This window comes from Aotus nancymaae, unplaced genomic scaffold, assembly GCF_030222135.1.
Source record: "Aotus nancymaae isolate 86718 unplaced genomic scaffold, 86718_ANA_hifiasm-v0.15.2.pri h1tg000003l, whole genome shotgun sequence".
Taxonomy (NCBI): domain Eukaryota; kingdom Metazoa; phylum Chordata; class Mammalia; order Primates; family Aotidae; genus Aotus; species Aotus nancymaae.
The window spans coordinates 6690441-6706947 of NW_026988414.1; the positions used below are offsets into that span (position 1 = coordinate 6690441).

Consider the following 16507-nt stretch of genomic DNA (forward strand, 5'->3'; position numbering starts at 1 on the left):
ACCACTGAACATCCAACACGTCCCTTGTTCCTCTTAGGAATCCTGACAGCCAGGAGCTGGTGAGCCCACTTTACAGATGAGGAAACCGAGACACAAGCTGGTGAAGGAACTTGCCCAGAGTCACAAGCAGCCAATTAGCCGCTGAGGGGCTGAAAGACGACAAGACCCCACTTAAGGACATGTGTGACCCCTAGAGAAGCAGTCAGTCCGAACCAGGGAAAAGACAGAAATTGGCAACATTTCTGGAGTCTTGCAGCTGTGTTCCGTTTAATCACAGACTGCAAATTGAATGAAGTTAAGGCAGTGTTGCCTCTTTGAATTTCCCCCAGGCCCTGTTTAATGAATAAATAGGCGTGATTTGTAATTAGCTTAGCCATCACGAGAATGCTTCCAGAGCACCTGAAGTGAGTTAAACATGCCCCCTGCAATCTTGTCGACACTATTCATTCGCTCAGCAAACCTTTCTTCTTGGTCCACTGTGCATGTGACCAAATGATCATGTATTGCTGTGCCGTGGACATATTGAGAAAAATTGGGATGTTTTTGGTCTGGAAAGATGGAGACACAGTGTTCTCATCAGTCCTGCCTCCCAGTGTGGGAGTTGAACGCTGGAAGTTCAGTTTGTTTTTATCGGCAAACGCTAGGAAACCCCCAGAACCACCTCCCATCCTTTCCCTGAACCAGCCTTTAAGAGAATCCCACAGCCACCGGCAGGAAATGCTTCTGTGGTTAACGCCACCTCACAGAGGGGTGGGAGGCTGGGTCCTGGGTCTTCACCAACCTGGGCTGCCTTTCTTTTGTGCGAGCGGCTGCCTGATTCCCGCGGCTACAGTTGGAGTCCACTAACTCCTGCCAAGCTACCCGGCGCCCTGTACCATTTATCCTCTAATCGGGGCTGCTTATCAGTTTTGCCCGGTTTCCGTGCTAACCGTGTGGCTGCTGCTGAAATTCCAAATCCTAATATTCCCCTGCTCCGGGCAGGTGGTAGGGCCCCTCGGCCCAGGTAGCCATCTTGATTACCCGCATGTTTTCCAGCAAAGGGGTTTCCATTCATCTTCATCATGGGCTCAATCTGTGCACAGAGAGGAGGCATCCGCCCTGGCGGGGCCTCTCCACCCAGTCACCTGGAGGCTTTCCCTCATCTGTTCCTCTGCCTTCACAGTCACATTTATATTCCGCCTGCCCCGCTGCTTCCTCCGAGGCCTGTGGAGGATCCTCAGCGCCAGGCCTCTTCCCTCTGGGCCCTGCCTGCGAGTCCAGGTGCCAGCCTTCTGCAAGGAGGAAGCACAAGTCACCCATCCCTTCTCCTCCTGAATCAGGAGGTGGAGACTATCCGTCTGTCCTTGCCATGACCTTGACACTTCTGGGCCGTGTGTGGGAAAGTGGGTCTTCCCTGTTTCAGCACTCAAATGCAATCTGATCTGCTGATGCCGGCTGGGCACCAGGCTTCGTGCTGGCACTACAGATGCCCGGGTGTCTGGCCCTGCCCTTGAGGCACTGGAGCGCACAGGGAAGGGCACACCAGGATCAGGATGATAAGGACCTGATGTGGGCACCATCCTCTTCACTTTGCAGCACTCCTTCTGCTCCCCAGTTCACACAAGCCCCCGCAACCCTGTGAGGCTGGTTTTGTGAAGGGCAGACAGGATCCCTTAGTAGCTACAAGTACAGATTTGGGCATCCTCTGGACCTGGATTTGGATCCTGGCTCTGCCATGCATTTTCTGTGTGGTTTGAATAAACCCTTTCGCATGTCTGAGCCTTGGCTTCCTCATCTGTAAAGTGCAGCCCTTACAATGCCCACTACCAGGTGAAGGCTCTGTGAGGTCATGTGGGAAGCATCAGCCCCGGGGTCTGCACTCGAGTCTCGCTGTCGCCCAGGCTGGAGTGCAGTGGCACGATCTCAACTCACTGCAACCTCCACCCACTAGGTTCAAGCGATTCTCCTGCCTCAGCACCCCCAAGTAGCTGAGATTACAGGCACCCACCACCACACCCAGCTAGCTTTCTTTTTTTTGGAGACAGAGTTTCACTTTTGTTGCCCAGGCTGGAGTGCAATGGCAAGGTCTTGGCTCACTGCAACCTCCGCCTCCCAGGATCAAGCAATTCTCCTGCCTCAGCCTCCCAAGTAGCTGGGATTACATCCATGTGCCACCACACCCAGCTAATTTTGTATTTTTAGTAGAGATGGGGTTTGGCCAGGCTGGTCTTGAACTCCTGACCTCAGGTGATCCACCCACCTTGACCTCCCGAAGTGCTGGGATTACAGGCATGAGTCACCGTGCCAGGCCATGAAGAAGGTTTTAGAACTCGAGGCATGCCCATGACTAACAACACAGGCACTGCCCCAGAGCACCTTCCCAGGGAATGGGACAGGCGTCTCCCACAGTTCTCAAGACAGTGTCCAGTGGGGTCTTTTAGTGTTGGCACCTGTGTGCTGGGCCCAGGTCACTGGCTGTACTCAGGGCTGTGGCTGCATCTGTAAGATTGGAATAATAACCTTGTCATTGGGCTGCTGGAGAAAAACTTTATATTGGGAATAATGATTATCTGCCACAACACGGAGTGGGCAGAGAGGAACCTGGTGCGTCTGCCTAGGGGTACCTGGATGAATTCTGGGCTCCAGCCACAGCTGTCTTGTGAAGGGCTTGGTGCAAGGCCATTCAGGGTCTGAGAGCCGATTCCCTGTTCAGGAGTCCCCTGCCCTTCTGGGCATCCTCGCAGGCATCCCAAGGCTCCTCCAGAGAGGTCTGAGGGCTGCCTTCACTCCTCCTTTTCAGCCAATGGTTTGTACCTGTCCTTGGCCACAAGATGTCACCCAAGGAACAGCAAAGCCAGGGCCTGAGCGGAAACTGGCCAGCCCAGAGACCAACTCAGGGGACAACCGATTGAGGGGTGGGCGTTGGGGGCAGAAAAGCTGTGGAGGTGGCGTGCTGAGGTGGCTGCAAATCTTGGAATTTCTAGCAGAACGGGGAGATGTTGCCCCCAGAGAACACTGGTTTGTAGGTGCCACCTAAAGATAATGAATTAAAAATAATAAGTAAATAGGGACAAAAATCCCACCTTCCCAGAGTAAAATTAAACCCTGCTAGCAGGCCGGGCGCGGTGGCTCATGCCTGTAATCCCAGCACTTTGGGAGGCCGAGGCGGGTGGATCACGAGGTCAAGAGATCGAGACCATCCTGGTCAACATGGTGAAACCCCATCTCTACTAAAAATACAAAAAATTAGCTGGGTGTGGTGGTGCATGCCTGTAATCTCAGCTACTCAGGAGGCTGAGGCAGGAGAATTGCTTGAACCCAGGAGGCGGAGGTTGCGGTGAGCCGAGATCGTGCCATTGCACTGCAGCCTGGGTTAACAAGAGCGAAACTTCGTCTCAAAAAAAAAAAAAAAAACCCTGCTAGCCAGATAAGGGGCCATAAACAGACAAGAGGCTTTGGTGTGATCAGGGGTGCAACCCAGGCAGGCACGGAGCTGAGCCACTGGCATCCTCATCCTACCCTATGCTTGGTGGGGTGGGAGCAGACACAGCAGGAAAGGCGACCTGGTGTGGCACAGCCTCTGCCCCCCTAATTCTACCCAGTGGAGATCAAGGGCTTTGGGGCACTCTGTCTTCCCAGAGGATGTGAAGAACTACTTGTCCCTGGACCACAACGGAGATAGTCCCTGTCCCAGCAGGGACAGGGAATTTGGAAGGAAAAGTGGAATCCCTGCCCCAAAGGGCTGCTTTCTGCCTCTCATCCATCCCCATCTGCAAACATTAGGGACACCTGTCATTTGGGGGCATGCCATCCCCAGAGAGAGCACTGCTCTGGAGAGGGGTGGGGATGAGGCCTCATTGAGGAGGGAGGCAGGAGGGGGCACATGGGGTTTTCCTCCAGAAGGGCCATCTGAGGAAGGAGGAAGGACTTTGGGGGAGGCAGTCAGATCTGGCCAGCAGCACAGGCCTAGGGACCGGCAAAGCGCACTCCGGGGAAAGGTGACAGTTTTTAGGGGCTGGAGTGGGGCTGGCTGGAGGGAAGGAGAAGGGCCAGAGGCATGTGGCTGAGAAGGCAAGATGGAACCCAGGCAGAAAAGAGAAGGTTTCAGGCAGAAGAGGAATCTGCTCAGACTTGACGGATTCTAAGGGCACCTAGGAGAAGGGGTGAGAAGGAGGCAGGGAGACCAGGAAGCAGTTGTGATTGTAGAGGTGGGAAAACTGGCTGTGGCAGCGGGGGACAGGTTTAAGAGACATTTTTTGGCCAGGAGCAGTGGCTCACACCTGTAATCCCAGCACTTTGGGAGGCCGAGAAGGGTGGATCACTTGAGGTCTTAGGAGTTCAAGAGCAGCCTGGCCAACATGGTGAAACACGTCTCTACCAAAAATACAAAAATTAGCCAGGTATGGTTGTGTGAGCTTGTAGTCCCAGCTTTGCAGGAGGCTGAGGCAGGAGAATCGCTTGAACTCAAGAGGTAGAGGTTGCAGTGAGTGGAGATTATTCCACTGCACTCCAGCATAGGCGACAGAATGAGACCCTGCCACAGATACACATGACACAAAAGAGACATTTCCCAAGGGCCTCTCAGGAGGTCTGGGCAATCCAGAGACTGAGCCAGTGAAGAAGGCTGGGCAGTGGCAGGCATGAGTGACAAGCGTGCAGGGTGGGGCACGTAGGGATGAAGTTTGTGGACCCGGAAAGGCATCACGTGTCAGGAATCACTTCACTGTGGTCACTGTCTATGACCACACCGGAAAGGGACTTGAGTTCACAGCCCAGCCTGTGAGTTGATAAACTGCCTCCTGGGTACGTGTCCAATATGTGGGTGATGGGTATGCTAGAAACCCAAACCTCATCATGATGCATGTAATACCCGCGTAACAAACAAGCACAGGTACCTCCTGAAACTCGAATAAAATTAAAAATGGGTTCCCTTGGCTCCCCATGGTGGAGTCACCCCTGCCAGCAAGGGGCTGTGCCCTGCTGAGTACTTGCTACCCTTAGCCAAATGCCTCGGCCAGACGCAGGTATCAACCAGCAGGGACTGGCACGAAGTGTGACAGCTGCAGGGCTGGGTGCTGCAGCTCTTGCCTTTGCAGGTCGCTATGTGTCGCAGTCCTGGAAACCTCTAGAACAAGGATCACAGAAATGGCAGAGAAGCTTTTAACTGCTAGCCTTTCATCCTATTACAAAGGAAGATTTGAACAGAAAATAAGTAAGAGAAAAGCTAGTGTTATTTTAGATGTAAGCTCACCTGCTGGCAAGGCTAAGATTAGAGCAGCTCATAGAAGTGGTTTTGAATCACCCAGATAAAGGTGCATCTCCTCACTTAGCAACCAAAATAAATGACGCAAAAGACTTGCTAGAGGTGATCACCAATCACTGATTGATGCTCAAGAACCATGCTGAGGGGAAAAACGGCAGGAGGACTTTAAAAAAAGATCCTGCAAATCAATCTAAAACACAATCTTCTTAATTTTCATACACATATTGACCACAATTTTTTCTTCTCCCATTAAGCTATTATAACAATAAAAGATTAACAGTGGCCAGGCACAGTAGCTCACACCTGTAATCCCAGCACTTTTGGAGGCTGAGGCAGGAGGACAGCTTGAACCCAGGAGTTGGAGACCAGCCTAGGCAACATAGTGAGACCCCTATCTACAAAAAATACAAAAAAATTAGCCAGGTGAGGCGGCATGCACCTGTAGTCCTGGCTACTCAGGAGGCTGAGCTGGGAGGATTGCGTGAGCCTGGAAGGTTGAGGCTGCAGTGAGCCATGATCTCACCACTGCACTCCAGCCTGGGTGACAGAGCAAGACCCTGTCTCAAAAAAAAAAAAAGATAAATAGTAACAACAATCAAAAAGGGCTCTGAGTGACTGCCCTGTGCACAGGTGGTCCCTGTACTCCTGGGGAGTCCAGCACAGCACCTCCTTGGTAAGTGCCCTTCTGGCCCATGTCAGAGGAGGCATCTTTCCAAGATTTCCTGTCCTGTCTCCTCATCCACAATATACCAGGTTACAAAGAAGCTTGGGCCAGGTACAGTGGCTCACGCCTGTAATCCCAGCACTTTGGGAGGCCGAAGTAGGCAGATCACCTGAGGTTGGGAGTTTGAAATCACTCTGGCCAACATGGTGAAACCCCACCTCTACTAAAAACACAAAAATTAGCTGGGCATGGCGGCATGCACCTGTCATCCCAGCTATTCAGGAGGCTGAGGCAAGAGAATCACTTGAAACCGGAAGATGGAGGTTGCAGTGAGCCAAAATCGTCCAGCCTTGGCAACAGACCTAAACTCTATCTCAAAAAAAAAAAAGCAGCTTGGGGCCTGAACTTGTGTTTACTGGCAAGACTGCTGAGTCCCCTCTTGAGTAAGCTCAGTGGCAGCCTCCCTGATCAAGGGTTCCGAACAGCCTGGTGCTCCTGGCAGTCTCCACTGTGCCCCTGCACTTTAACCACACCTCTCCATTAAATGCTAGTACAGGAGAAACAGTTCAAGATTTTACATAGAGGGTAAAACTAGAGACTTCAGGGGATCTGTGGGGTGACAAAGCCCAGGTCAGGAAATGCCCTTCAAAGGAGTTATCACTTGCTGTAGGTCTGGTTAGATAGAGGCAGAGCTCAAATTAGATCCGCCTTCCAGTTCCTGAACCTGGCAACCTAACCAAACACCACTTGGAAACTGTGGCTTTTTAGTAATGGCGGGAGTGGCCCAGGGAGGGAAAGGACCAGTTCAGGCTCATTGGTGTGGCCCACTTCGCTGTGGAGGGGATTGCGGTGCGGGCATCCCTGAAGTCGCTGTGCCAGTCGGACGGCCCTGAGCACTTCCTGTCATCTGTCCCCTTCCATTGTGCTCTCCTCCGCACAGCGTGCTGCCCCAAAGCAGCAGCAGCAGACGCAGCCTCCCGCTGTCGCCACCACAGCCACACGAAAAGGAAAAGGAAAATAGGGTTGCTAGCAATGAAGATGTAAAGGGACCTAGGGGAGGGAATCCAGGCGTGGAAGTCCACACATCGACTGTGGGAGGAGAAGTAGGAGAGGAGAAATTCTTTCACTTTCAGCAGAGGCAAGCTAGGCAGCTCTGCAGAAGCAAAAGTCAAGTAAAGGTCAAGGGCTGTGGAAACCAACAGTTATTTCACATGGGACACCAGCTATGAACGAACACAAAACACATTCAAAATTAAACAACCAGCCGGGCTTGGTGGCTCACGCCTGTAATCCCAGCCCTTTGGGAGGCCAAGGCAGGTGATCACTTGAGGTCAGGAGTTCGAGACCAGCTTGGCCAACACAGTGAAACACCCGTCTCTACTAAAAATACAAAAATTAGCCAAGCATGGTGGCATGTGCCTGTAGTCCTGCTACTCGGGAGACTGAGGCAGGAGAATCACTTGAACCTGGGAGGCAGAGGTTGCAATGAGCTGAGATCGCACCACTGCACTCTAGCCTGGGTGACAAAGTGAGACTCCGTCTCAAAACAAACCAACCAACCAACCCAACTATTTTAAAAGCTAAAACACAGGCAGACTAGATTCTAAGAATTTTTCATACAGAAATGTGGGTATGTCATTGAACACCATGATTCTCTGGTAATGTTTAGTAATTTGAGGCTAAGCATTACATAACAGGTAGTTTATGAGTAAAGAAAATAGTTCCTTCTAAACATATAAACAGGGCACCCTTAAAGGAGTCATTGGATTGGCTGTAGGCTCTTTTCCTTCCTTTAGATGGAGTCTCGTACCGTTGCCCAAGATGGAATGCAACGGCGTGATCTTGGCTCACTGAAACCTCCGCTTCCCAGGTTCAAGTCATTCTTCTGGCTCAGCCTCCCAAGTAGCTGGGACTACAGGCATGCGCCACCAAGCCCGGCTGATTTTTGTAGTTTTAGTAGAGACAGGGTTTCATTATGTTGACCACCAGGCTGGTCTCGAACTCCTGACCTCAGGTGATCTGCCCGCCTCGGCCTCCCAAAGTGCTGAGATTACAGGCATGAGCCACTGCGCCTGGCCGAGTTCTCATCCTTTAAAAGGGCCTTCTCCCATTCAAACCTATTACGCTTGTGAGCTATGGAGCCAAGTGCTTAAGAGTTAACCACTTTCACAGTGGATCAGACATTTTCACACATTTTCATGAGCTTGAGTCAGATGGGGAGCTTGCTAGAAATGCAGATTCCCGGCGTCTTTCCCAGAAATTGAATCAATGGGTAAGGGGTGGGATCATGAGTCTTCGTTTTATGAACCTCCCCAGCTGAGCAGTGCAGGTAGGCAGGCCACTGGTTCATTCTTCATGAAGTACAAGCTCTCAAACTCTCTTGGAGAGGCTGGGCATGGTAGCTCCTGCCTGTAATCCCAGTACTTTGGGAAGCTTAGGCAGGAGAATCACTTGAGGTCAGGAGTTCAAGACCAGAGCAGACAACATAGCAAGATCCGATCTCCACAAAAAATTTCTGAAATTAGCCAAGTGTTGTGGCATGCACCTGTAGTCCCAGCTACTTAGGAGACTGAGGCAGGAGGATCACTTGAGCCCAGGAGTTTGAGACTGCAGTGAGCTAGGATCATGCCACTGCACTCCAGCCTGGGCAACAGGGTGACACCCTGTCTCAAAAACAAAAACAAAAACTCCCTGGAAAATAAAAGTCACCGGGAGGACTTGTTTAAAGATTCCTGGTTTCCTCCCCTATGAACTCTAATATACCAACAAGAATACCAGGTGATTTTTAACGGGGAAGTTTGGGAAACAGTTTCGTTTCTGTTTTTTGAGATGGAGTATCACTCTTGTCACCCAGGCTGGAGTGCAGTGGTGCGATCTCCGCTCACTGCAACTTCTGCCTCCTGGGTTCAAGCGATTCTCCTGCCTCAGCCTCCTGCGTAGCTGGGACTACAGGCGCTTGCCATCACACCGGCTAATTTTTGTATTTTTAGTAGAGACAGGGTTTCACCATATTGGCCAGGCTGTTCTCAAACTCCTGACCTCGTGATCCGCCCACCTCAGCCTCCCAAAGTTCTGGGATTACAGGCGTGAGCCACCACGCCTGGCGGGAAACAGTTTATAGTAGAACTTCCTAGAGCACCAATTCCTGGGCCCCATCCCCAAAGATGATCTAGTTGGTCAGGGTGGGTCACAGCATATTTTTGGGCCAGCAATATGCTGACCTAAACACTCAACAGAAATAAGATTACCATGGTTTTCACATTCATTGTTTCCAAGGACTTGGAACTGAGAGCTGTTTTCACTTTAGCATAAAATGTGGAAAGTGTTCTGGATCCCCACAATAGCCTATATGTTTTTTTGTTTTTGTTTTTGTTTTTTTTGTTTTTTAGACAGAATCTTGATCTGTTGCCAGGCTGGAGTGCAGTGGTGTGATCTTGGCTCACTGCAACCTTCTCCTCCTGGGTTCAAGCGATCCTCCTGCCTCAGCCTCCTGAGTAGCTGACACTACAGGTGCGCACCACCATGCCCGACTAATTTTTTGTATTTTTAGTAAAGATGGGGTTTCACCGTGTTAACCAGATGGTCTTGACTTCCTGACCTTGTGATCCGCCCGCCTCAGCCTCCCAAAGTGCTGGGATTACAGGCGTGAGCCACTGTGCCTGGCCGTTTTTTTTTTTTTTTTTTTTTTTTTAAGAGACAACGTCTTGCTCTGTTGCTCAGGTGGAATGCAGTCCCAATCTGTAGCCTAGAACTCCTGGGCTCAAGCCATCCTCCCACCTCAGCCTCCCAAGTAGCTGGGACTACAGGCACACACCACCATGCCTGGCTTATTTTTTTAAATTTTCTTTGTACAGACCAGGTCTCATTTTTCCCAGGCTGGTCTCAAACTCCTGAGCTCAAGTGATCCTTCCGCCTCAGTTTCCCAAAGTGCTGAGATTACAGGCATAAGATGAAACACCCTCTCTGGCCATAGATGTTTTTTTTTTGAGATGTTGTTTCACTCTTGTTGCCCACCCAAGGTGGAATGCAATCACGCAATCTCAGCTCACCACAACCTCTGCCTCCTACATTCAAGCAATTCTCTTGTCTCAGCCTCCCGAGTAGCTGGGATTACAGGCCTATGCCACCATGCCCAGCCAATTTTGTATTTTTAAGAGAGATGCGACTTCTCCATCTTGGTCAGACTGGTCTCGAACTCCCAACCTCAGGTGACCCGCCTGCCTTGGCCTCTCAAAGTGCTGGGATTACAGGTGTGAGTCACCACACCTGGCCCTTTCTTTTTTTAAAAATCCATGGGCTATATTCTACTACCCTAAGTGGATGGAAAGGATTCTTCTGTAATGAAATAAGTGAAGCAAAAGCTCTTCACTGAATACTTCAATCCTTAGGTGGAGGACACATTTATGGCCAAGAGCAGCTTCAGCCCTGGTTTCTCTACAGGATCACCGCCCAATTTGCAGCAGCATGGCAGGCAGGCTAGTGAAGCTACTGTCAGTTGCTCAGCAACCTCTGGGGAAAAGCTACAGAGCCCTGTACTTGCAGAAAGGGTTGAGTGGGTACAATAACAGGAGTCCAAGCAACATAGGTAAATTCTAAGTTGGCAAGAAAAGCTGAATGTTATTTTCGGTTCTAGGCATCATAGCACTTGTTTTAATATTGAAGAAGGGGCTAGGCGCAGTGGCTTATGCTTGTAATCCCAGCACTTTGGGAAGCCGAGACAGGCAAATCATCTGAGGTCAGGGATTCAAGACCAGCCTGACCAACATAGTAAAACCCTGTCTCTACTAAAATTAAAAATTAACCAGGCATGGTGGCACTATGTTTACTATGCCTGTATTTCAGCCACTCAGGAGGCTGAGGCAGGAAAATCGCTTGAACCTGGGAGGCGGAGGTTGCAGTGAGCCAAGATCCTGCCACTGCACTCCAGCCTGGGTAACAAGAGTGAAACTCCATCTCAAAAACAAAAACAAAAACAAAACAAAACAAAAAACTGAACAGAGTGAATGAAAATAGGCCCTAAGCAAGTTTTTAACTATTTTCTTCTAAATGAAGTACAATCAACATAAGAAAAGCGCCTTCCCACCAGCAAGGGAAGCCTGAAGAGTGAGCTAGTACTCCTTGTCAAAAGTAACTTCCCTTGGCTGAAAAGATTAGTAAAGGCTTAACTGAATATTGTGATAAGATGGCAACACTTTTGCTTTCAGAAAGAAAAATAAGGAATGGCTACCAAATATAGGCGCCAGGCAGAAACTGTTAAATCTATAGATGAAGGGCTCATGCCTGTATGAGAGGTTGAGGCAAGCAGACTGCTTGAGCTCAGGAGTTTGAGACCAACCTGGGCAACATGGCAAAACCCTGTCTCTACAAAAAATACAAAAATTAGCCAAGTGTGGTGGTGTGTGCCTGTAGCCCCAGCTACTTGGGAGGCTGAGGCCAGACGCTTGCTTGAGTCCAGAAGGCAGAAGTTGCAGTGAGCCAAGATCCCGCCACTGCACTCCAGCCTAGGCCAGACTCTGTCTCAAAAAAAAAAAAACAAACAAACAAACCCTAGACCTTCACCAAGTGTTAGTTACTGCTAGGTCATTCTAGTTTCTTCTTGTGCCACACGTAGCAAACACCCTTATTATTCAGATGAAAAAGACGAGTGTGAATTCATTGAGAACATCAGAACATTCGGAAGTCAAATGTTTTCAGAAATGCTTCTGAATATAAAATATAAAATAGATGATAGAAACATAAAAACCAGCGAATCAAACTGCTCTCCCTCTTTTAATCAGTTTTATAGAATGTTTTACAGTACTAATCACATTAGGAGACAGGTGGTGACTTTCCTGTACATATACAAGATTGTGCAAGCTCATTGAGACTTATGGAAAGGTTTTATCAGTTTCAAGAGGCAGTATAGCTTTTTAATCCAGATGAAGCACAAGAAGAATCCAGTAGACAGGAGAGTATTAATTTGACAGAGATTAATTCCCCTGGTGTGTGGTCCCTACCCACACTATCTGCCATTATCCAAGTGGAGACCTCCTCTCTCTTGAATTTAACCCTTGCTGAGCTCAGGCCTGTGGGACAAAGCAGCTCCAGGGTCACTCCATAGCTCAACCACAACTTAACACTGAAGCAAACTATATTTTCATTTCTCCAAGTGTTCTCAAGAGTAATAAAGCTATTCCCTGTCCTACTACTTTCTGAGTAACCTACATTCTAAAATATATTAAGTAATTATTAACCTGCCAAAGTTCTCAAGCATTTTTGGCATTTAAATATCAAACATCTCATCACTGTTAATCCATTTACTAAAGATCCTTTGGGCTTCAAGACTGTTTCAGATTTACTTCCCTCAAAATTAAAGCAATTACGTACAAAATAAACTTGCTAGACTTAAATATTTAAAAAGAGGGAGAACAGATTTTTCTTTAGAGAAACAAAGCAGGAAGAGTCAGGAGAGAAAAATCTAGGAAGCACCAATTGAGGACGTGAACCCCACTACACTTCTATCACTTCTATGCAATCCAATAGTAATTCCGAGTGTATGACTTTCCCTCCTCACACCCAATACACAGGAAACCTATGACTTTATTTGGGTCAAAACCTAGTTGACCTTACTTGGGCCAAACTGAAATTCCCATGGCAAGCAATAGGAAAAAGAGTGCCCAGGTTCAGCACATCAGTCAGCTACAAATTCTTATGGCAAGAACACAGTCCCTGTGCTAGGGCTGGGATTGTTCTCTTGCTTATGCACCTCAGGGACACATTTATAAAGCCTACTTTAAACAAAGGCTTCCAGGACACAGGAAAAGAAAAACCATGCAGCACATCTATTTGCAATCCCTCAGAAAACCTGATTCTCCTTCAACAGCAATTTAACTATCTGTATAAGAAGGCTTTCATAAGCAAGTTTTTATAAAGAAAATGCAGAAGAAAGCAATTACTGTGGCTGAGATTTTACCTAAAATGGAGAAAGCAAAATGTCTGACAGGTTTAAATATAATGGTGTGTGTATATATATATAAATATATTTAAACCTGTCAAACAGTTAGGATTATAAGTGTAAACCACTGTGTCCAACCACAAAATTGTATATATTGTATATAATATATATATACATATATATATCGTACATAATATATATACAATGTGGCTGGACACAGTGGCTCACACCTATAATCCCAGCACTTTGGGAGGCCAAGGCAGGCGGATCACTTGAGGTCAGGAATTTAAGACCAGCCTGATCAACGTGGCAAAACCCTGTCTCTACAAAAAATACAAAAATTAGCTGGGTGTGGTGGTGCACACCTGTAATCTGAGCGACTAGCAAGGCTGAGGCATAAGAATCACTTGAGACTGGGAGACAGAGGTTGCGGTGGGCCGAGATCGTACCACTGCACTCCAGATTGGACGACAGGGCAAGACTGTCTCAAGGAAAATTAAAATATAATTGTGTAAGTAAAGATAATCTTCAACTTGTATTTCTATTACTTCTAAAAGCATATTAATACAAAATGCAAACTGATTTTTCTTTTCCTCAATTTTTTTAAAATTATTATTATTATTATTTTTTTTAAAGACAGGGTTTCACCATGTTGGTCAGGCTGGTCTTGGACTCCCGACCTCAGGTGATCTACCCGCCTTGGCCTCCAAAGCGCCTGGATTACAGGAGTGAGCCACCATGCCTGGCCTTCCTCAGATAAATTAATCCTACAAGATTTCAGGGGAGCTGAGCCAACTCTGTCTCCATTTAACATTCACTAACTTTGTAAATTCTATGTAGTAATTTGTGGCCACTAAATGTTTCCTGGGCTGATTTTGCACTTTTGCACTAATCTTTCATGTAAAACAAGTACTGGAGGGCAGTGAAGGAATAAACATTTAGGGAACAACTATTCCTCTTTCCTGAAAAAACAAAATCAAATCACTCCCCACCTCACGTACCTGTCAAGAAATCAAACCAGTGATGGTTAATGCCGAAGCAGTCCTTGCTCCTGACAGGATTTTCAGAGGGAAACTTAGCTGCCCCTGAAACAGCTGTGCTGTGCTCCTCTGCTAGCTATGTAGTCATAAGCACCTCAATCTGTTTCAGAGGTGTCACAGATGCCAAATCTCTGGGGCTCTATCCTCAGCCCCGGCTCCAACACTGCAGAGCCCTTTCTCCTGCTTTCAATCCCAACACCTTCTCTTCACCCCAATCCCACCACCTTCTCTTCCACAGAAAAGAGCCCTGATGCAATGTCCATATCTTCATATTTATTTCCACAGTGTTAACATGGAATAGACTCAGCAATCATTGTGGAGAAAAAAAAATCTCTCGCTGGTTTGAGTTAAATCCTGTAACAATGAGTTTCAACCATTCAACGTCTGCTGCTGCTTAACATTTACTGAATCAAATGCTAAAGTAAATGGACCGCCATCTAGGTCTCAAAAACCACACAGCTGGCCTTCATGATGTATTTATGATGAGATTTCAACTAGGCAAGTTTGACAGTTACAGCCCATGAAGTGCATGACTCTACAAGGATTTCTTGACCTAACATTCAAAAGGACATTTCACAGTACTAGTTTAATTCTGATCTCTCCCTAGAAGGCAGAAACCACATTCTACACTCCTATGCAATTTGTTATTTTGGTATTGTAAAGTAACTTAATGAGAAGGGGTGGAGGCATAAAGAGAATCTCGTTTCTGGCCAGGCACGGTGGCTCACACCTATAATCCCCACACTTTGGGAGGCCCAGGTGGGTGGATCACAAGGTCAGAAAATTGAGACCATCCTGGTCAACACGGTGAAACCCCATCTCTACTAAAAATACAAAAATTAGCTGGGCATGGTGGTGCACACCTGTAGTCCCAGCTACTCAGGAGACTGAGGCAGGGGAATTGCTTGAATCTGGGAGGTGGAGGTTACAGTGAGCTAAGATCGCACCACTGCACTCCAGCCTGGGCGACAGAGCGAGATTCAGTCTCAAAAAAAAAAAAAAAAAAAAAAAAAAAAAATCTAGTTTCTTTAGGCATCCCCAGACATGGAGATCTCAGAGGCAGACAGCAGACAACCTCCATATTCATCTGCCTGAGGCTGTTTGTCACAGTTTCCTTAAAAGATGCCTGGAAGTGCTGCAAACAACAAGGGACTCAAGTATGGGGCTGAGTTTGTTATAAAAGCAGCTAAATGTGTTTAGGACACATACAAAGTGAAACCAGACAGTGATGGCCCATGTACAAGACTTGTGCTTGAACCTTTAGTGTGCCTCCTTGGCCAATTTTTTTAGGCACCAAAACCCAATCCTGATTAATTATTGATATACAATGCAAACCAAACTATGAAAACACAGACTTTTTTTCAGAAGAGGGAAATAAAGGCACAGAAACCTGCCAAAATAGATTTTTTTCCATAAGAATAGAATGGTTGATTAAAATAGTTTATAACTAGTAAAACTTGTATCACTAGAGCAGACAATACAAATTAGTTTTTTTAAAAAATGACATTCACTGAATTCCTGGTCTGTGCATTCAATGTGAATAATCATCAAAAATATATTACAATTAAAGGTTGTAAGGAGCTCTGTCTGGGATTTCTGCAGTACATTATTTCAGAGGAGAAGAACCACTGTAAGTATTAGCTATCCACTGTTCCTTTTTACCGTGTATGGTAATCAGTCTATCCCCTACATGCTGGCTCACAAACTTCCATGGTGAGATGTCTACGTGACTTAGTGACTTTCACACTCATTAAAGGCAGCCCTGTGCGTCAAACTCCATACCTAGAAAGTTCGATAAACTGTATTACACTTTAATAAATATTTCTGTGTACTTCTTGTTTTTTGCTTTTAAGCTCAGCTTAAATTTTGTCAAGGAAACCATTTCACAAGACAGTATGTCATGGCCTACTATCAGCAATAGTCCTTGTTTATTAGAATCTGCAGATGTCCATATTACATCAAATATAAATATATATTATATTTACATTTCCTTCTTAGCTTTTCAATTTAGGTGAGTGTATTTATAGGTAATGCCATTAATGCACCACTATTATAATCCTCAGTGCAACTCATGTCTTCTTTCCATTAGATGCATTATTAATAAGATAGCATCTTAAAAGAGGAGTACTGTTCTTTTTTAAAATAAAAGGAAAGAAAGGGGGGTCTAGAAATTTTCTAAGAGATTTTTTTTTTCTGTTTTTTAATATTTAGAAATTACCTGAAAAATGTGGTCCCTTTTTGTAGTACTAGTCTCTACTCGGGGACAAGAAAATAGAATATGCAACTCAGAAAGGAAAGAGCCCAAAGACGAGAGAACCTGCTTGTTAGTTCATTAACCTGTTTAGTAAAGAGCTGCTTTAAAATGCCTGATGCTGTACAATATTATACAAAACAATCTTCACCCTTCAAAGCAGCTGATGCGCTTTCTTAGAGATCTGTTTGTCTGACTAACAGTCTGCTGCCTTGGTGGGCCCTGGTCTTGGTCACTTTCGGTCATCGATGGTTTTAATGAATTCTACTGCTGCTGTGAACTGCATCCACCAATAGGACTCCTCTCCAGACAGACAGCTAGCATAAAAGCTACTGATATACTGCACAGTGGACAGCAAACAGGGTGGATTTGCCTA

General features: G+C 46.9%; 1 protein-coding gene across 6 annotated transcripts in view; it reads right to left on the reverse strand.

The window, feature by feature from the left end:
- Nucleotides 1-14138: 14138 nt before the first annotated feature.
- GAPVD1 (GTPase activating protein and VPS9 domains 1) overlaps nt 14139-16507 on the reverse strand; it is a 103449-nt gene continuing 101080 nt past the window's right edge. For all 6 annotated transcript variants that reach the window (XM_064377987.1, XM_064377984.1, XM_064377985.1 and 3 more), the window contains one exon: nt 14139-16504. In XM_064377987.1, coding sequence (XP_064234057.1) covers nt 16364-16504 — 141 coding nt within the window. In that variant the 3' untranslated portion in view covers nt 14139-16363. The remainder of the gene's footprint in view (nt 16505-16507) is intronic.